Source organism: Salmo trutta, chromosome 33 (assembly GCF_901001165.1).
Source record: "Salmo trutta chromosome 33, fSalTru1.1, whole genome shotgun sequence".
NCBI lineage: Eukaryota > Metazoa > Chordata > Actinopteri > Salmoniformes > Salmonidae > Salmo > Salmo trutta.
The window spans coordinates 2,606,352-2,627,234 of record NC_042989.1 but is presented as its reverse complement, the minus strand read 5'-3'; the positions used below and the strand labels follow the sequence as shown (position 1 = coordinate 2,627,234).

The following is a 20,883-nucleotide window of genomic DNA, read 5'->3' as shown; positions in this document are numbered from 1 at the left end:
TGGGGAAGCATGGGACTCAGTGACTTTATAATAACATTGTAGAAGGACACTAGACATTAATTAAAGTGATGCATCAGTAAAGGTGAAATAAAAATAAAAATAAATAAATAAAAGTAGGGTCACGAGCCAAAACGGGTCCTTGAAAATTGTGTACCATGTCATCCATTTCGTATTATACAGTATGTTACGTCCTGCAAAAAGATAAATTGTACAATATGTTACGAATTTGTAAGTGCTTAAGATCCCGGACTGCTTCTTTAAGTTAATGATACTTTTGGAAAGTGCACTGCGTAACTAACGCTGTAAGACGCACTAACCATATACAATTTGATAGAGGCTTGGAGAGATGCTGTTTGGGGCGAGCTATTTGTGCAGATTATTTTGGATGGGGTGTGAAGTTAGTTGAGCTGTCTCTGCTTTTTTTTCCCCATTGACTCGCTCTCTCTCTCTCACTCTCTGTCTCACACACTTTTGTTCCACTGTGAAATGGAGGAGATAAAGGCTGTAATTAAGGAATTTAAATATAGGAAGTCGTCAGTGCTCCATAAATGTATTTCACCTTTATCTAGCTAGGCAAGTCAGTTAAGAACAAATGTTTATTTACAATGACGGCCTAGGAACAGTGGGTTAACTGCCTTGTTCAGGGGCAGAATGACAGATTTTTACCTTGTCAGCTCGGGGATTCGATCTAGCAACCTTTCGGTTACTGGCCCAACGCTCTAACCCAGGGGTTCTTAAACTTTTTCAGCCTGAGACCCAAATTAGAAATTCTGTGTTTTCCTGGGACCCAAGCTTAGGAAAATATGCAACAATACGGAAATATTGGTACATTTCATTGCCCTTATGCCTAAAAAAAAAAGAGCAAAAAGACAAAAACAAATAACAATGAAATACCCATAAATATATTTTCATGTTTATTTTCCCCCATTAAAAACACTCTTACATACAGGTCTAGGTTGGAACTGTTGCTGTTAAAATACAATAAATAACTTCATTCTAAACTGGAATGAACAGATTGATCACATCACAGAGATGTATAACAGAACACACACACACACACACTTTTTGATCGTGCAACCCTAAGTAACAGTACAGATAAATGATCTGGCCTACTGTACATCTTACTGTAGAAAGTATTGTTGATAGAAAGTCTAGGTTGGAACTGTTGCTCTTATTAAAATACATCTGTTTTATTCTGAACTGGAATAAACTGATTGATCACCTAACACACACACATACACACAGTCCTTTTAATTTGTTTTATTTCACCTTTATTTAACCAGGTAGTCCTAATGAGAGGTGTGTGGCTGGTTGAAGTTTTCATCAAGCATGTCTATTCTGAGTTCAGTTTTTGACAGTGCATCACTGAGGTGATGCTCAGCATTTAGACTGTTTCTGTACTTGAGAACCCTGACCTGCATAGGCATGTGGTGCCAAACTGGATCAGAACATCTACTGCTTTCTCGGTCAGGCAGGAGACCGCTTCCTGCTGCAGATGAGCGACCCAGAACTGTGTGAGTGTTTGTCTCAAACAGCATCTCGCTTCAATCAGTTCAGAATAAAAAGTATTACTTGCAACAGCTTCAACCTAGACTAGTTTTCAACAATCATTTCTACAGTAAAATGTACAGTAGGCCTGTTAATTTTTCATCTTCATCTTGTACTGTTTCTTAGGGTCGCTAGTTAGCTTGCTTTGGCTAACGTTAGCTATTAGCTGTGTAACGTTGGCAAGTGGGAATAACAGGTCAGTGGCTTGAACGACAGCGCTGCAGCGTGTGGGTCGCGGAGTGATCTTCAGGAAAACTGCAGAAAAAAAAGATCCAGTAAATAGCGAAGCACATGGGCATCTCCCTCTACCTCTCGCGCTGCTGCCAAACTGAGCAGAGACCGCTGATAAGCAGAGAGTGGAGTGAACCGAGAGCGCAGTTGCACTTGGCCAAATCAATCCCAGTAATTCATGAAATAATTAGACATTTACGGGTCGCGACCCATATTTTAAGAAACGCTGCTCTAACCACTAGGCTACCTAAATCCCCTGGTCCAGGTCAGGGTGAGGACAGTGTTGTTCCCAATGTTGTTCCTCACTGATCCACCATTCGCAGTGGAGGACAGAGAGATGACGGGATGGCAGGAGGAGGAGGTGGAGGGATGAATTGATGGAGGGAAGGATGAGGGTGAGGAGAGGATGATAGTGGGCTCAGGACTGTTTCTTTTAAGTGTGAGAACGGAATAAATGGAATAGAGGAGGGAGGAGGAGAGGAGAGAGGGATAGAGAAGCAGGAGTAAGAGAGGAGGGTGAAAGGAATAGAGTAAGAGAGGAGGAAAATGATAGTGAGCTGTGTTTTTCTTTGCGTGAGAAAAGGAGGAATTCAGGGGTAGGAGGGAGGAGGAAGAGGAGAGCAGGAGGAGGATGATAATAGAGGGCTGTGTTATTTAGCGCGGGGGGCTGATAGGATTAACTGGATGGGCTGTGAGATGGAGGGATGAATCATCAGAGGGAGAGAGGGAGGGAAAGAGAGGGAGAGAGGGCGAAAGAGCCTTCTGCCAGGACCATCAAACACCCGCTTTCACACGCACACACACACACAAACGCCACACACTCCGCGCAGCACGCCTGTTGCCTAGGATACCACTGTAATCCAACCGCCTCCCCCTCCTCCCTACATCCTCCATTCATTTCTGTCTCTGTCTCCCTCCTTTCTTTCTCTCTCAGAAGGGGACGACCGCTGTAATGCAACCAAGCCCCACTTCTTCTTTCTCCACTCTCCCTCACACCTCTCTCTCATTTGCTCTCCCTCTTCATCTCTCTCTCCCTTCTCTCCCTTTCTCCCTTTCAACTGTCTCTCTACCTCTTTCTTTTTCTCTCCTCTCTCTGTCTCCCCATCTCTGTTTTTCCCCTCTGAAGGGGGTTGTATTGAGTGTACTGTCTCAGAGCAGAGAGTTGTGCGAGGGAAAGAAATGTGAGGGAAAGTGCTCTAAAGCCCATCGATTCTTTCCTGATTACTGAACGTTTGGAATTCCAGCTGGCACAGCCCCTTCTTTTTCTGAGAGACGGATAGAAATAATCCCACAACTCAAGAGGAAACACACACATGCACGCATACACACACACACGTTTGTGCCTTTATGTCTTGTGCATAACTTCCTGGTAGACCTGATTGATATTAAATTGTGGTAGCTTTTCATTTAAGCATCAGACAATACACATATTTCCACCTAAAGCTGTCACTAAGTTAATGACCCTGTGTGAAATAGGCATTAAAACCTGCCGTCACACTAGCTTTCTCTCAATGCCCCTCCTTTCCTGCGATTAATTACTGGCTGGTAATTAGAGTTGATTATCTTTGTTTAAAGGTAGCACAATAACTTATTTCACATTCAGACACAAACCTGGGCTGGTTGATAATTACAGTAGGGTAGAAAATATGTTGGTTTGAAATTAGATGTTTTGTTTGGCTTTGTTTGTATGGTTTATGGTCTGATGTACAATTACTTACCAAAAGTATGTGGACATCTACTCATCAAACATCTCATTCCATCTCAAAATCATGGGCATTAACATGGAGTTGGTCCCCCCTTTACTGCTACAACAGCCTCCACTCTTCTGGGAAGGCTTTCCACTAGATGTTGAAACATTGCTGCGGGGACTTGTTTCCATTCAGCAACAAAAGCATTAGTGAGGTCAGGCACTGATGTTGGGCGATTAGGCCTGGCTCGCAGTTGGCGTTCCAATTCATCCCAAAGGTCAGGGCTCTGTGCAGGCCAGTCAAGTTTTTACACCCCCGATCGTAACAAATCATTTCTCTATGGACCTCACTTTGTGCACGTGGGCATTGTCATGCTGAAACAGGAAAGGGCCTGCCCCAAACTGTTGTCACAAAGTTGGAGGCACATAATCGTCTAGAATGTCATTGTAGCGTTAAGATTTCCCTTCACTGGAACTAAGGGGCTGAGCCCGAAACATGGAAAAACAGCCCCAGACCATTATTCCTCCTCCACCAAACTTTATAGTTGGCACTATGCATTTGGGCAGGTAGCGTTCTCCTGGCATCCGCAAAACCCAGATTCGTCCGTCGGACTGCCAGATGGTGAAGTGTGATGCATCAATCCAGAGAACGCATTTCCACTGCTCCAGAGTCCAATGGCGGCAAGCTTTACACCACTCCAGCCGACGCTTGGCATTGCGCATGGTGATCTTAGGCTTGCGTGTGACTGCTCGGCCATGAAAACCCACTTCATGAAGCCCCTGATGAAATGTTATTGTGCTGATGTTGCTTCCAGAGGCAGTTTGGAACTTGGTAGTGAGTGTTGCAACCGAGCATAGATTATTTTTAAGTGCTATGCGCTTCAGCACTCGGCAGTCCCGTTCTGAGAGCTTGTGTAGCCTACCACTTCGCAGCTGAGCCGTTGCACCTAGACGTTTCCACTTCACAATAACAGCCCTTACAGTTGACCATGGCAGCTCCAGAAGGGCAGAAATTTGACAAACTGACTTGTTGGAAAGGTGGCATCCTAGGATGGTGCCATGTTGAAAGTCACTGAGCTCTTCAGTAAGGCCATTCTACTGCCAATGTTTGTCTATCGAGATTGCATGGCTGTGTGCTTGATTGTATACACCTGTCAGCAACGGGTGTGGCTGAAATAGCCTAATTGTCACGTCTACGGCTGCTCCTCCCCTCCGGCACGCGACGTCGCCGGAATACTAACCTCCTGTCCTGGGATTCATCATTACGCACACCTGGCTTCCTTCATTACGCACCTGCAGATCATCATGATTCACACCTGGACTCCATTACCTCCACTTTATATGTCCCTCCCTTATGTTCATTCCTCAGTCGGTATTGTTTCCTGTTCACAAGTGATCTCGCCACTGTTACACTGTCTTGTTTCATGTTTGTTGTTTTAGTAAACGTTTCACCTGCTTCTCGACTCACAGCATAATCGTTACAGAATACCGACTCAAACCATGGAAGCAGCAGGAAATTTGAATCTCTCTGACGGTCAATGAACAGGGTAATCTTTTACATCAACACCCTGACCAGCTGGCACAACTGGGATTGGCTATGGAGGAGGTTCTTCGCAGTGTGCAACGTCTCAAACATACCCGGGAGGCGTTGCCTTCATCTAGCGGAGGATACTCTACATCCAGTCGACCCAGTGAGCCAGTACATCAGCCCATTCATCAACCCGCTCAAGTCACCGATGCCCATTTATCCCTCCCAGATAACCTTTCGGACTATAGCAGCATCCAGTGGATATAATGAGCTGGCGCTTCGCACGCTATTTAGAAGAGGTTTGTGTGAAGAAGTCCAGGTGGAACTGGCCTGTCGAGACGACAACCTCGCCTTGAATGCACTCATTGCGATGGCTATCTGTCTGGATAACCTACTGTGGGAGTGCCGGTACTCTCATCATTTCTCTCCCTCCCTCAGTGAACACTTGGGATCAGAGCCTGAACTCATGGAGGTAGGGGTCACTCGTCTCCCCGTGGCAGAGCGTCAGATGGATACAGCTGGGCAAGGAGGGCATGAGCTCCAGAGATGTCTGGCATGTACAAATCCGGGATCCACAGGAGCAAAGGGAAGGTCACGTGAGACTCCAGAGCCTAGGGCAGGAGTGAGTATTTCATCTTCATCGCTGTCTACTAGGCCCATGTTGGTGTCCATTACACTAGCTGACTGTCCCTCATGTTCTGTGTCAACAGTGTTAGTGGATCCCGGTGTCGCTGGGAACTTTATTGACCAGACCCTTGCCTCCTCTCTTAACATCAACTCATACCCGCTCTCATCTCCTTTCCTGATTCAAGCCCTGGATAGTCAGCCTCTAGGATCCAGAACCGTCACCCACATCACTCAACCACTCACCCTCACCGTGGAGTCCATTTATCAGGAAAAGATCCCCTTCTTCATCACCAGTTCACAAGATCATCCTCGGCCTCGGCCTTCAACTCCAAAACCCTATAATTTCATGGTCAAGTATGAGAATCACAGACTGGATACCTGAATGCCGGAGGACCTGCTTCCCTGTCCCCTGTGGTTCCACGTCGGTTGAGAGTCCTGTGGTTTCCCTTCAGCCCAACATCCCAGAGGTATACCAGGACCTCCGGGAAGTATTCTCCAAGACCCGCGGTACCTGTCTCCCTCCTCGTTGCCCCTGGGACTGTGCCATCGAACTGCTTGCCGGTGCAATACCTCCGCGCAGACACATCTACCCTCTGTCTGTGGCTGGGACCCAGGCCATGGAGGATCCAAGAAGGACGGAGGGTTATGCCCATGCACTGACTACAGAGGGCTCAATGAACTTACCACAAAGTATCGGTACCCTCTCCCTCTGGTGCCGGCAGCCATCGAACAGCTTCGCGGGGCCCGGTTCTTCACCAAACTGGACCTGCGGAGTGCTAACAATCTCATCCGCATCCAGGAGGGGCATGAGTGGAAGATGGCATTCAGCACGATGTCTGGCCACTATGAGTACTTGGTGATGCCATTTGACTTAGCCAATGCTCCGTCAGTGTTCCAGTTATTCGTGAATGAGGTGTTCAGGGACATACTCGGACGCCAGGTGGTTATGTATAACGATGACATCCTGGTCTACTCGGCTACCTTGGAGGATCACATCATTCACGTTCGAGCAGTCCTGGAACACCTCCTGGCTAACAACCTGTTTGTCAAGGCTGAGAAGTGCCAATTCTATCAGAAGGTTGTCTCCTTCCTAGGGTACCAAATCAGCCCGCAGGGAGTAAGGATGGACGACAAGAAAGTAGATGCGGTTAGGTCATGGCCAGTCCCAACTACCATAAAGGGGTTACAACAGTTTTTGGGGTTTGCCAACTTCTACCGCCCCTTCATCAGGAACTTCAGCTCTGTCGCCGTTCCTCTCTCCTCAAAGGTGGGCCTCGTAGGTTGGTGTGGAGCCCAGCAGCCGACGAGGCCTTTCGTCTCAAGGGACATTTCACTTCCGCCCCATTGCTCAAACACCCAGATCCTATGTTATCCTTTGTGGTTGAGGTGGACACGTCAGAGGTGGGCATGGGGGCAGTTTTGTCTCAACGACAGGGTATCCCATTGAAATTGTATCCATGTGCGTTTTTTCTCTAAGAAACTGTCCCCCGCAGAGAGGAATTACGACGTCGGCGATCGTGAGCACTTGGCGGTGAAGTTGGCATTAGAGGAGTGGAGACACTGGCTGGAGGGCGCCAAGGAACCTTTTGTCCTTCTCACCGACCATCGGAATCTGGAGTACACACGGACAGCGAGGAGACTGAATCTGCGCCAAGCCAGGTGGGCGCTATTCTTCGCCAGGTTCGACATCACGCTGACCTACCGCCCAGGTTCGAAGAACATCAAGGCCGATGCCCTGTCCCATATCTACGATTCGGGAGAGGGTCCTGTCCAGAGTGCCCCTACAATCCCATCCTCCCAAGTTGTAGCTCCAGTGGCCTGGGACGTAGATATGGACATCCGCCAGGCTTCAGAGAGGGAGCCCACACCCCTGAACTGTCCTCCTGAGCGCATCTATGTTCCCACAGGGATCAGCTACTGACCTGGGCTGTCGTCGCTGGACATCCAGGTATTTCTCGCACTATCAACACCATCGCTGAGAATTACTGGTGGCCCACCTTGGCGTAGGATGTAACTTATGTCAACTCCTGTTCTGTATGTGCCCAAACCAAGTCCCCCCGGAATGCACCAGCAGGGAAGCTCCTGCCACTTCCCGTGCCTCAGCGACCCTGGTCTCATCTATCCATTGACTTTGTAACCGATCTCCCCTCTGACGGTTTCACCACCATTCTGATGGTTGTGGATAGATTCTCCAAGTCATGTCGTTTAATCCCTCTTCCTGGTCTCCCCGCTGCTCTCCAGGTCGCTGAGGCACTCTTCCAGCAGGTCTTTTGGCATTATGGCCTTGCGGAGGACATTGTCTCCGACCGTGGCCCCCAATTCACATCACGAGTATGGAGGGCATTCATGGAGAAGCTCAGGGTCACGGTCAGCCTCACTTCTGGGTACCGGCCTCAGTCCAAAGGGCAGGTGGAGAGGATGAACCAGGAGCTTGGGAGGTTCCTGAGGAGTCACTGTCAGGACCGGCAGGGTAAGTGAGCACGATTCCTTCCATGGGCAGAGTATGCTCAGAACTCGCTGCGTCACTCCTCCACTGAGTTGACCCCCTTCCAGTGTGTTCTGGGTTTTCAGCCGGCCTGGCCCCATGGACCCCGGGCCAGAATGAAGCTTCTGCGGTTGATGAGAGACTCCAGCGCGCCGTCCATCATAAAAAGGAACAGGCAGACCGCCACCTCAGTGAGACCCCTGTGTTCCACCTTGGGGATCGCGTCGGGTTCTCTACCAGAAACCTTCCACTCCGCCTGCCCTGCAAGAAACTGAGCCCCCGGTTTGTGGGGCCATTCAAGGTTCTTCGGAGGGTCAACGAGGTGGCGTATAGGATAGTGACTGGGCAACTGTAACCTATCTCACCCAGGTTTCATGTCTCTCTTGTCAGGCCGGTGGTTCCTGGTCCCCTAGCTGATGCTGTCCCCTATGACACCCCACCACCTCCCCTGGGTGTCGAGGGGAGTCCGGCGTATGCTGTCAGATCCCTACTGGACTCCCGGCGTTGTGGGGGTCAGCTCCAGTATCTGGTGGACTGGGAGGGGTATGGCCCAGAGGGGCAGTGTTGGGTTCCGGTGGAGGACATTCTGGATCCCAACATGATCCGTGATTTCCACCTTCGCCGCCTGGACTGACCCGCCACCTCGAGGTCGACCCCCACTGGTTGCCGCATGTCAGAGGGGGGGTACTTCCCTCTGGCGCACGACGTCGCTAGTATACTAACCACCAGTCCTGGGATTCATCATTACGTACACCTGGCATCCTTCATTACGCACCTGCAGATCATCATGATTCACACCTGGACTCCATTACCTCCCCTTTATATGTCCCTCCCTTATGTTCATTTCTCAGTCGGTATTGTTTCCTGTTCTCAAGCTATCTCGCCACTGTTACACTGTCTTGTTTAATGTTTGTTGTTTTAGTAATTATACAGTGCATTTGGAAAATATTCAGACCCCTTGACTATTTTGTTACGTTACAGACTTATTCTAAAATTGATTAAATAGTTTTTTCCCTCATCAATCTACACACAATACCCTTTAATGACAAAGCAAAAACAGGTATTTAGACCCTTTACTCAGTACTTTGTTGAAGCACCTTTGGCAGCGATTACAGACTCAGGTCTTTTTGGGTAAGACGCTACAAGCTTGGCACACCTGTATTTGGGGAGTTTCTCCCATTCTTATCTGCAGATCCTCTCAAGCTCTGTCAGTTTGGATGGGGAGCGTCGCTGCACAGCTATTGTCAGGTCTCTCCAGAGGTGTTCGATTGGGTTCAAGTCCGTGCTCTGGCTGGGCCACTCAAGGACATGTAAGAGACTTGTCCCGAAGCCACTCCTGCATTGTCTTGGCTGTGTGCTTAGGGTCATTGTCCTGTTGGAAGGTAAACCTTCGCCCCAGTCTGAGGTCCTGAGTGCTCTGGAGCAGGTTTTCATCAAGGATCTCTGTACTTTGCTCCATTCATCTTTGCCTCGATCCTGACTAGTCTCCCAGTCCCTTCCGCTGAAAAACATCCCCACAGCATGATGCTGCCACCAGCATGCTTTACCGTAGGGATGGTGCCAGGTTTCCTCCAGACGTGACGCTTGGCATTCAGGCCAAAGAGTTCAATCTAGGTTTCATCAGACCAGAGAATGTTGTTTCTCATGGTCTGAGTCTTTGGGTGCCTTTTGACAAACTTCAAGCGGGCTGTCATATGCCTTTTACTGAGGAGTGGCTTCTGTCTGGCCACTCTACCATAAAGGCCAGACTGGTGGAGTGCTGCAGAGATGATTGTCCTTCTGGAATGTTCTCCAATCTCAACAGAGTACTCTGGAGCTCTGTCAAGGTGACCATCGGGTTCTTGGTCACCTCCCTTACCAAGGCCCTTCTCCCCCGATTACTTAGTTTGGCCGGGCGGCCAGCTCTAGGAAGGGTCTTGGTTGTTGCAAACTTCTTCCATTTAAGTATGATGGAGGCCACTGTGTTCTTGGGGACCTTCAATACTGCAGAAATGTTTTGGTACCCTTCCTCAGATCTGTGCCTCGACCCAAGCCTTTCTCAGAGCTCTACAGACCTCATGGCTTGGTTTTTGATCTTACATCCACTGTCCACTGTGGGACCTTATATAGACAAGTGTGTGCCTTTCCAAATGTTCAATCAATAAAATGTATCACAGAACTTACTACAATCAAGTTGTAGAAACATCTCAAGGATGATCCATTTAAAAAACTATATATATTTCACCTTTATTTAACCAGGTAGGCTGGTTGAGAACAAGTTCTCATTTACAACTGCGACCTGGCCAAGATAAAGCAAAGCAGTGCGACACAAACAACAACACAGAGTTACACATGGAATTAACAAGCGTACAGTCAATAACACAATAGAAAAAAAGAAAGTCTACATACAGAGAGTGCAAATGGCTTGCAATGAAAACAGGATGCACCTGAGGTCAATTTTGAGTCTCATAGTAAAGGGTCTGATTACTTATGTAGATAAGTTATTTCTGTTTATTTTTGTTTTACATTTGCAAAAAAAAATCTAAATGTACTGTTTTCACTTTTTCATTATGGGGTATTGCTGAGGAAAATGTTTTATTTTATCAATTTTAGAAAACGGCTGTAACGTAACAAACTGTGTAAAAAGTCAAGGGGTCTGAATACTTTCCGAAGGCATGATGGCTGAAATGGAGTCAATGAAATGGAATCAAACCATTCCATTGACTCCATTCCAGCCATTATTATGAGCCATCCTCCCCTCAGCAGCCTCCACTGAAGTGTACACACACACACACACACACACACACACACTTACAGGAGCTGTCAGTAGGATGGTAGCATCATCAGGCTGTCTATACTGCAGCATTTATAAGTATTGCATTTCATGGCCTGATAGAGTTTGTGACAATCTGAGTCATGGCCTTAAAGAAGAAGCCCCACTGATGGAAAGCTGACAGAATAATTAGGTGTGTGTGTGTGTGTCTGAACCTAAAATTACCGCCTGCATCGCTTCTGGCGGAATTGGATCTTTACTTTAAACTTCCTTCAAAAAAACAAGTGCTCTCCATGGTGAAAAAACTGTTTACCAGTAGAGGCTACTGAGGGGAGGATGTCTCATAATAGTGGCTGGAACGGACCGAATGGAATGGCATCGTGGTATTTCATACCATTCCACATATTCTGCTCCAGCCATTACAATCAGCTCGTCCTCCCCAATTAAGGTGCCACCAACCTCCTATGCTGTTTACATACTGTTGCTGTGATTCTAAGCATATAGCCCTGCTAGCAGTTACTGCATATTGTCCATAAGTTAGCATATCTATAACAACCCATAACAAGTTCAGGTGGTTGTCATGACATAATTGATATGAGATGTTAGGAAAGAACCTTCAACAGAAATGTGAGTGTGTGTGTGTGCAGGCGTGTGTATGTGTGGCTGTGCGCACATGCATAATAGCCACCTCTGGCCAGGGAAGGGACATCATATCCCATAATCCCAGTGTTTACCTAGCTAGCGCTGGAACAAATCATTTAGCTTTAGCTTAGCTCCCTGGAGCCCTGGAGCCTAGAGAGAAGAGTAAATATTAGCGGTTATCCGCCTAGCCTAGCACTGTCTTTAAGATCAATAGGGTAGATTTCTGTATTTAGCAGCTGATATCACCTGTCCCTCTGTGCAGACTAGTCGCTCCAGTAGACAGGGGCAGAGGTAGTCAGTCACAAGCTCACATACACCCGAGTACACAAACTCTCACAATCTCTCTTTCAATTGGCCTCGCACACACACGGCTGTCTGATATCAAGTCACTGAGCCCAAGGTCATGACTATTGATCTAACTAGAACACAGAGCAGTGCACATTCTGACACACACACAGACAGAGAGAGAGAGAGAGAGAGGTTTGGGCGACTATGTCATCTGTTGAAGTGACAGACTTTTGACATTGTGAATTTTCTTCCCAACCGGTCTGGTTGCTTTGAGATGACCTGGCCCTCTCATTGGGTATTCTTCACTATATGTTACTGGAAATTAGAAATCCTCAACGCATCCCTTCCTCTCCCTGTAGCAAAGTGCTGATGCTGTCATATGGAGACCATTTAAAAAAAAAACACACACATTTGTCCGGGTTCTTTATTTCTTTCTGGCCTGGTTTTTACAAGAGGCAGGTTTATCGCTTTACTTTTTTCTCATAATCAAATCCTGCTGGAGGTGAGGTGTGTGCGCGCGCACACACACACACAAAGGCGAAGCACCTCTCCCAGAGGTATATAGAGCTTAGAGCGAAATAGGGTAGAATCGGTCTTATCTGACCTCCGTGCACCTCAATAACCAAACCTAGAACAAAAGGAAAGAGAGGCTGGTTATTTCACCTGGTGCTAATGCTGTGACAAACACACGTACAGGTGGCTGTCACGGAAAGAGGATAAGAAGGGGGTGGCGAGGGGAAGGAAGGGGTGTGTGCTGTATCGGTAAGTGTCTGTGGGACTCAGTGATCTCTTGTGGATATGTACTGTACAATAATGCGCTATGAAAGTAAATGCATCATTTATTGACCTCACGTCGCCAAACAACTGTTCATTCCAACAATTTTCTCTCTCTCTCTACAGAGCATTGGGAAGGGGTCCTTGTGGTGTGTAGACCCTGAGTACAGGCAGAATTTGATTCAGGCGTTGAAGAAGACACCTTACCACCCTCACGCCCAGATCTTCTCTACTCCCCCCACCTCTCATCAGGCATATCAGAGGTAAGACACGCATGCACACACACCCACACACACAACACCCCAGGCATATCAGAAGTACGGCATAAAAGGCAGACGGACATGGTAACTAGTGATCCACTCCCTCGTGTCAACCTCCTGCCTGGCCTCTCCCTCCCCTCACATGACACCCCGTCGTGGACTGGCTGGCAACGCTGCCCCAGGACACATCAGGCCAGACCAGAGAGAGAGAGGGGGGAGGAGTGTTCATGTCAAACAGTCAGGAGAGAGAGAGGAGGGATAATGTCAAACAGTAGAGCGAGAGAGAGATCAGTGTTATACGCCCTGCCGTCTCTCTCCTCTGATCAGTGGTGTGTCCACTGATGTGTGTGTCCAGTCCACTGTAGAACAGAGCAGAGTGGTGTTGGGCCAGTGCCCAGGGTAGCGGAGTCAGCCGAGTGTGCAGGACACAGTAATGGCTTCACTGTAAAACCCATCATCCTTAACAGGATGTGGAACAAATGGGTGGTCAGGGAGGGATACGGAGAGAGACGGGGAGAGAGAGAAGAAGAAGAGATGAGATGTTCTCCCAAATGCTTCAACGCTTGAGGCCACCTTATCAAGGTTATAAGTTCTACTCTTCCAAAGACGGAGGAATTTGAATAACACGGCCATTGTTGCGCACAGTGGGAAATTCATTCTGTAGCAGTTTAAACCGGAATACATGTACTGCAATAATTGCTTGAATATCTGTCGCAATTGTTTACTTTGTAGAAAGAGTGAGCGAGAGATAGTCTTACTAGAGGATGTTTATGTGTGGAAGAGAAAGCTTGTTTGACAACATGACCGAGCGGCGCAGATTACTGTTTGATTTGAGAAGGGCGCTCATCCCTCTCCACTTTCGTGTAATAGAACTCGCTCTCTCCCTCCTCAATCTCTCTCTCTCTCTCTCTCTCTCTCTCTCTGTCCAAATGGTATATTTCTGTGGTAGAGGCTGTAGTAAAGTGTTTCTGGCCACTGGGGCTCAGAGCAGAATGCTGCATTTTGTAGCTGCTTTTTACACTCAGCACGGTTACACACGCTGACACAAACGCACACAAACACACGAATGCGCGCACATGCGTCCACGCTCGCACACAAAACAGTTTGCGTTTGTTTACGCATGTGTGTATCAAGAAGGGTTAGTACAGCAGCTTAGAGCATGCCAGCAATGACTGAAAGGGAGAGAAGAAGAGGAGTCCCCTCTGTACTGCTACACCAAACGGGCCCTGACCAGGCTGATCACTAGAAATAGACTTTGATTTCGGACGTTTGAAAAGGTCCCCAGAACGTCTACAAGTGCCTTACTCGGCTCCTTCCCCAAAAATGATTGCCCAGCACTGGCGCGAACTCATGATGCTCAGAGGCGAAGCGTGCTGCTCAGACCACTGCACCACGGCAGGTCACAAAGCTCTAGCAAACCGGGAGGATACTTGATGGTTATTTTGTTTTTTAAGCCTTCCCCAAACCACAGCCCTAACCTTAACCACTCGGGAAATACTACCTAAACTTAAACCTTTGTTGTTTCTGTTTTAACCCTGTAACCGTGTGGAATTAACCCTGTAACCATGTGGAATGAATGCGTCAAAAATAGACATGAATCCATAATACGTCTAATTTCAAAGTGAAATTATGAGATCTTGTTGGCCTTGACAGAGCTGCATTCCTCCACTCTTTCTCTCTCCCCTCTCTCTCTCGCTCACTCACTCTTTCGCCGTACTGAACAGCTGGTCTGGCCGAGGCTCTCTGCTGAGTGTTTGCCCTTGCCGGGTGATTATAGCTGCCGTTGCTGCGGCAACAGCGACACCTCCATGGCAACGCGTAACCGAGGGAGAGGCAGGTGCGGTTGCATCACTGTGGCAATTTGTTGCCTGGCAAAAAGGACAGGCCATTAGCGTGCAAAATAAGCCATCGTCAAGGCAACACATGGGCTCACCATGGCAACAGCAGATGGCTTTGAGCCTATTCTGGGGTTGTGTGTGTGTGTGTGTGTCTGTGTCAGTCGTTAGCTACCTACTTTTGTGCATGTTCATGAGAAGCCATAACAGCGTGAATTATGGGAGATGACAAGTGGAGGGCGAATCGCTGGAGGAGATACATTTTAGATGGAGAGAAAGAGGGAGGAGAGGAGAGCTATACGCAAGCCCGTACGCATGCGCACACACACACACACACATACACACACACACACACTGCCGAGAGCTAACGGTTAACCAGACCTTCTGCTTCCGTGAACAAGGTGTGTTCAGCCCTGAGATGGGAAAAACAAAGCACACAAACAAGGAGAGAGGAGCACCTACACTGGGTGTGTCGTGCTGCTTTGCTTGTTTTCTCTGGTTACTGTGGTTTGTGTATGTTGAAAGTCTTCTTTCATTCCACAACTACTGTTTTCTTGACATGTACCTCCAGAAGTTAAAAATCCATTTTTTAAATTGTTTTTATCTTTTTTATGATTCATGGTTTTCTATTTCCGCTTAGGTCTTTCATTGTCATACTCCCAAAGGAGAGGAACTTTTCCATCGCATTTGCAACAGGTCTTTCAATGTGTGTGTGTGTGTGTGTGTTAGTTAATGGTTATGTTAGTGTCATGTAAAGGTTAGCGGCGGTCATGTCTGGTGTGTGTGACATGTTGTTTTGGTCTTGATTGATGGTTTAGTTCGAATGTACCAGTCTCCCCTGTTGGTAGCCTGACAACACTACACCATAGTGTTAGGTAATAGGAGGTGACAGCTCAATGGAAAATCTTCTCTGGAGTTTCCCCAATGTGTCACTCCTCTGTGTGCGGTGTGTGTGCGTGCGCGAGCATGCGTGTCTGAAATGAATCAAGTCAGAGATGACGGTTCACTGTCTATTGCACTTCACGACTATATGGAGTTTCTCCTCACTCTCTCTGGCAACCCCCCCCCCCCCCCCCTCTGAAATTCCTTTCTCTGATTGTCCATAAGAAATAAGAATGGCTCCATTGTGACCAGAGCGGTGAGGCTGGAGGTGTGGGCATCCTTGCTAGTTTGCCAGATGAGAAATGAAACGTGATTAAAGGAGTGTTGCAGGAGTCCCTGGCACCAGCGGGTCCTTAGATTAGCTAAAGAGGATTGTGTCTGCTGCCCGTAGGGCGCAGGGCAGCGAGGGAAAGTGGTGGGCAATAGGATTGGAAATTAGATTATGGGAATTAAGAAAAAGGCCTGTTGCCTTCGTCGTGGAGCGAGTGAAGTGGAGTGGAGCACTTACAGTCAAGATGAGGACACAATCTGTTTTCCTCAAAGTGTGTGTGTTACTGAACACATGGAGCGAAGAGTTAAAGATAGGCTGGGGCATGGAGAGAGGGAGAGCGAGGGGAATAGAGAGAGAAAGTGGGGGAGATGGAGAGAAGGAGAAAGAGAAAAGAGTAGAGAAGGACAGAAAGATAGACATGGGGAGAAGTAAGAGTTACAGAGAGAGGTATTTAGAAGAGAGAGTTAGAGACAGTGGTGTAAGGTACATAAGTAAAAATACTTCAAAGTACTACTTAAGTCGTTTTTGGGGTATCTGAACTTTACTTTACTATTAATATTTTTGGCAACGTTTACTTTTACTTCACTACATTCCTAACGAAAATAATGTACTTTTTACTCCATACATTTTCCCTGAAACCCAAAAGTACTCATTACATTTTGAATGCTTAGCAGGACAGGAAAAAGGTCTAATTCACACACTTATCAATAGAACATCCATGGTCATCCCTACTGCCTCTGATCTGGTGGACTCACTAAACACACGTTTCATTTGTAAATGATGTCCGAGTGTTGGAGATAGCCCCTGGCTATCCGTATATTTAAAATATAAGTATATTTTAGCAATTACATTTACTTTTGATCCTTAAGTATATTTACAATCAAATACTTTTAGACTTTTACTCAAGTAGTATGTTACTGGGTGACTTTCATTTTTACTTGAGTCATTTTCTATTAAGGTATCTTTTACTTTTACTCAAGTATGACAATTGGGTGCTTTTTCCACCACTGGTTAGAGAGGAGGACAGAAAACGAGGGATGGAGAGAGAGAGAATGAAGGAGAGGATTGTGCCAGAAGCCCATGTGTTTCTCATAAAAACACAAACAAAGAATGCTGTGCTTGCTGGCCTCCTGTGGTGTACACAAATGTTAGCGCTGCGCTCTCTAGTTCCACTCTGCTCTGCTCTACTGCATCCAACCCCCCCCTCTCTCCTCATCCCAGACCTAGTACTTACTGACGCACACAACAACACACTCATTGTGTCAAATCAAATAACATTTTATTTGTCACAATGCGCCGAATACAGCAGGTGTAGACTTTACCGCGAAATGCTTACTTATACAAGCCCTTTCCCAACAATGCACAGTTAAAAAAGTATGAAAATGGGCAAATAAAAATAGAAAATAGTAATACAATAAATAACAGACCACTTTTTCTTACATTACAGCCTTATATGAAAATGGATTAAATCAGTTTTTTTCTCTCATCAATCTACATATAATACCCCATAATGACAAAGCAAAAACAGGGTTTTCGATATTTTTGCAAATGTATTACAAATAATAAACTGAAATAGAAAAGTATTCAGACCCTTTACTCAGTACTTTGTTGAAACACCTTTGGCAGCGATTACAGCCTTGAGTCATCTTGGGTATGACACTACAAGCTTGGAACACCTGTATTTGGGGAGTTTCTCACATTCTTCTCTACAGATCATCTCAAGCTCTGTCAGGTTGGATGGGGAGTGTCGCTGCACAGCTATTTTCAGGTCTCTTCAGAGACGTTCGATCGTGTTCAAGTCCAGGCTCTGGCTGGGCCACTCAAGGACATTCAGAGACTTGTCCCGAAGCCACTCCTGCATTGTCTTGGCTGTGTGCTTAGGGTCGTTGTCCTGTTGGAAGGTGAACCTTTGCCCCAGTCTGAGGTCCTGAGCGCTCTGGAGCAGGTTTTCATCAAGGATATCTCTGTACTTTGCTCCGTTTAGCTTTCCCTCGATCCTGACTAGTCTCCCAGTCCTTGCCGCTGAAAAACATCCCCACAGCATGATGTTGCCACCACCATGATTCACCGTAGGGATGGTGCCTGGTTTCCTCCAGACGTGACGCTTGGCATGCAGGCCAAAGAGTTCAATCTTGGTTTCATCAGACCAGAGAATCTTGTTTCTTTGAGAGTCCTTTAGGTGCCTTTTGGCAAATTCCAAGCTGTCTGTCATATGCCTTTTACTGAGGAGTGGCTTCCGTGTGGCCATTCTACCATAAAGGCCTTATTGGTGGAGTGCTGCAGAGATGGTTGTCCTTCTGGAAGGTTCTCCCATCTCCACAGAGGAACTCTGGAGCTCTGTCAGAGTGACCATCGGGTTCTTGGTCACCTCCCTGGCGGCCAGCTCTAGGAAGAGTCTTGGTGGTTCCAAACTTCTTCTATTTAAGAATGATGGAGGCCACTGTGTTCTTGGGGACCTTCAATGCTGCAGATTTTTTTAGTATCCTTCTCCAGATCTGTGCCTCGACACAATCCTCCAGAACTCTACAGATAATTCCTTCAACCTCATGGCTTGGTTTTTGCTCTGACATGCACTGTTAACTCTGGGACCTTATATAGACAGGTGTGTGCCTTTCCAAATTATGTCCAATCAATTGAATTTACCACAGGTGAACTTCAAGTTGTAGAAACATCTCAAGGATGATCAATGGAAACAGGATGCACCTGAGGTCTGAGTATTTCTGTTTTTTGTTTAAAATAAATTTGCTAAAATGTATAAAAATGTGTTTTCGCTTTGTCATTTTGGGGTATTGTGTGTAGATTGATGAGGGAAAATGTTTTATTTAATCCATTTTAGAATAAGGCTGTATTGTAACAACATTTTGAAAAAGTCAAGGGGTCTGAATACTTTCCGAATGCATTGTATATACAAGGAGTACAGGTACTGTGTAAATGTTTAGGGGTATGAGGTCGTTAAGGTAATATGTACATGTAGGTAGGGGTAAAAATGACTGGCAATCAGGATAGATAATTAACAGAGTAAGAGTAGTGTAAGTGGAGAGTGTGAAAGTGTATACGTGTGTGTGTGTGTGTGTGTGTGTGTGTGTGTGTGTGTGTGTATGATGTTAATATTCATGTTTTGTGTGTGTGTGTGTGTGTGTGTGTGTTGGCGTGTCAGTGTAAGTATGTGTGAGTCTGTGGGTAGAGTCCAGTGAGTGTGCATAGAGTCAGTGCAAAAAAGGGTCAATGCAATAGTCCGGTTAGCCATCTGATGAACTGTTCAGCAGTCTTATGGCTTGGGGGGGATAAGCTGTTCAGGTGCCTTTTGGTCCCAGACTTGGCGATCTGGTACATCTTGCCATGCAGAAGCAGAGTTAACTGTCTGTGGCTTGGGTCTGAACATTTTCCAGATCTTCCTCTGACACCGCCTGGTATAGAGGTCCTGGATGGCAGAGAGCTCGGCCCCTGTGATGTTCTGGGGCGTCCGCACCATCCTCAGGAGCTCCTTGCGATTGAGGGCAGTGCAGTTGCCATACCAAGAGTCTTGATGCAGTCAAGATGCTCTCAGTGGTGCAGCTGTGGAATGTTTTGAGGATCTGAGGGGCCATGACAAATCTTTTCAACCTTTTTCTCGACTGTGCTGATGTGTGAGAACCATGTTAAATCCTTAGTGATGTGAACACCAAGGAACTTGAAGCTCCTTACCCGCTCCACTACAGCCCCGTTGATGTGGATGGGGGCGTGCTCGACCATCCGTTTTCTGTAGTCCACGTCAGCTCCTTTGTCTTGCTGACGTTGAGGGAGAGGTTGTTGCCCTGGCATCTAACCGCCAGGTCTCTGACCTCGTCCCTCTTTGCTGTCCCAACGTCGTCTGTGATGTGGTAAACTCCTTAATGTTATCGGATGAATCCCTGAACATATTCCAGTCCGTGTTAGCGAAGCAGTCTTGTAGCTTAGTGTCCGCTTTGTCGGACCCCTTCCGTACTGGGCTTCCTGTTTTGAGTTTTTGCTTGTAAACAGGAAGCAGGAGGATGGAGTCATGGTCTGATTTGTCAAAGGGATGGCGAGGGAGGGCCATGTATGCGTTTCTGTGGTTAGAGTAAAAGTGTGTCTGCCAGTTTCACTTCTCTACAACAGTGTGTCTGTAGACTTAAGGATGGATCCTGAGTTGTGGCATTCTTGTCAAAGGGAGATTTGGAAGGAATCGAATCAAATGTATTTGTCACGTGCTTCGTAAACAACAGGAGAGAGAAACGATGCAGAGAGAAGCAATAACACAAGGAATAAATACACAATGAGTAACGATAACTTGGCCATATACACAGGGTACCAGTACTTTTATTTTATTTATTCATCCTTTATTTATATAGGAAAGTCAGTTAAGAACAAATTCTTATTTACAATGACGGCCTAGGAACAGTGGGTTAACTGCCTTGTTCAGGAGCAGAACGACAGATTTTTACCTTGTCAGTTCGGTGATTCGATCTAGCGACCTTTCGGTTACTGGCCCAACACTCTAACCACTAGGCTTACCTGCCTCCCCAGTACTGAGTCGATGTGCTGGGGTACAAAGTAATTGAGGAAGATATGTACATATAGTTAGGGATAACGTAACTAGGCAACAGGATAGATTATAAACAGTAACAGCAGCGTATTTGATGAGTCAAAAAAAGTTAGTGCAGAAAGGGTCAGTTGTGAGTTCCACGTACATGTTTGAAGACAGGATTCTGCCTTTAGTTAACACGCGTGTGTGCACGCACACACAAACACACACAGATCCACTTCTTAGAGGGGCTTCAAATCTGTATAGGGTCACTTCTGTCAAAACAGTAACAGCTGTTTCCATGGTATTGTGAAGCTCCTGGTTCAAGACTATCTCATGTCACTTTTTACCTTTGAAACTCAGCTCTCTGTTGATGTTGCCTTACAGAAGAAAATCCAAACTTCATAGCCTGAACCCAGATGTGTTTGCGCTGTCTTGTCAACTCCTATGGTCATTGTCACTCCAAACAATACAGAGCTATTTTTATTTGACCTTTATTTAACTAGGCAAGTCAGAACAAATTCTTATTTACAATGACAGCCTACCCCGGC

General features: G+C 46.6%; 1 protein-coding gene across 4 annotated transcripts in view; it reads left to right on the top strand.

Annotated features, from left to right (window-relative positions):
• Positions 1 to 20,883, top strand: part of foxn3 (forkhead box N3) — a 119,403-nt gene that overhangs the window by 50,160 nt on the left and 48,360 nt on the right. For all 4 annotated transcript variants that reach the window (XM_029729394.1, XM_029729396.1, XM_029729393.1 and 1 more), the window contains one exon: positions 12,689 to 12,825. In XM_029729394.1, coding sequence (XP_029585254.1) covers positions 12,689 to 12,825 — 137 coding nt within the window. The remainder of the gene's footprint in view (positions 1 to 12,688; positions 12,826 to 20,883) is intronic.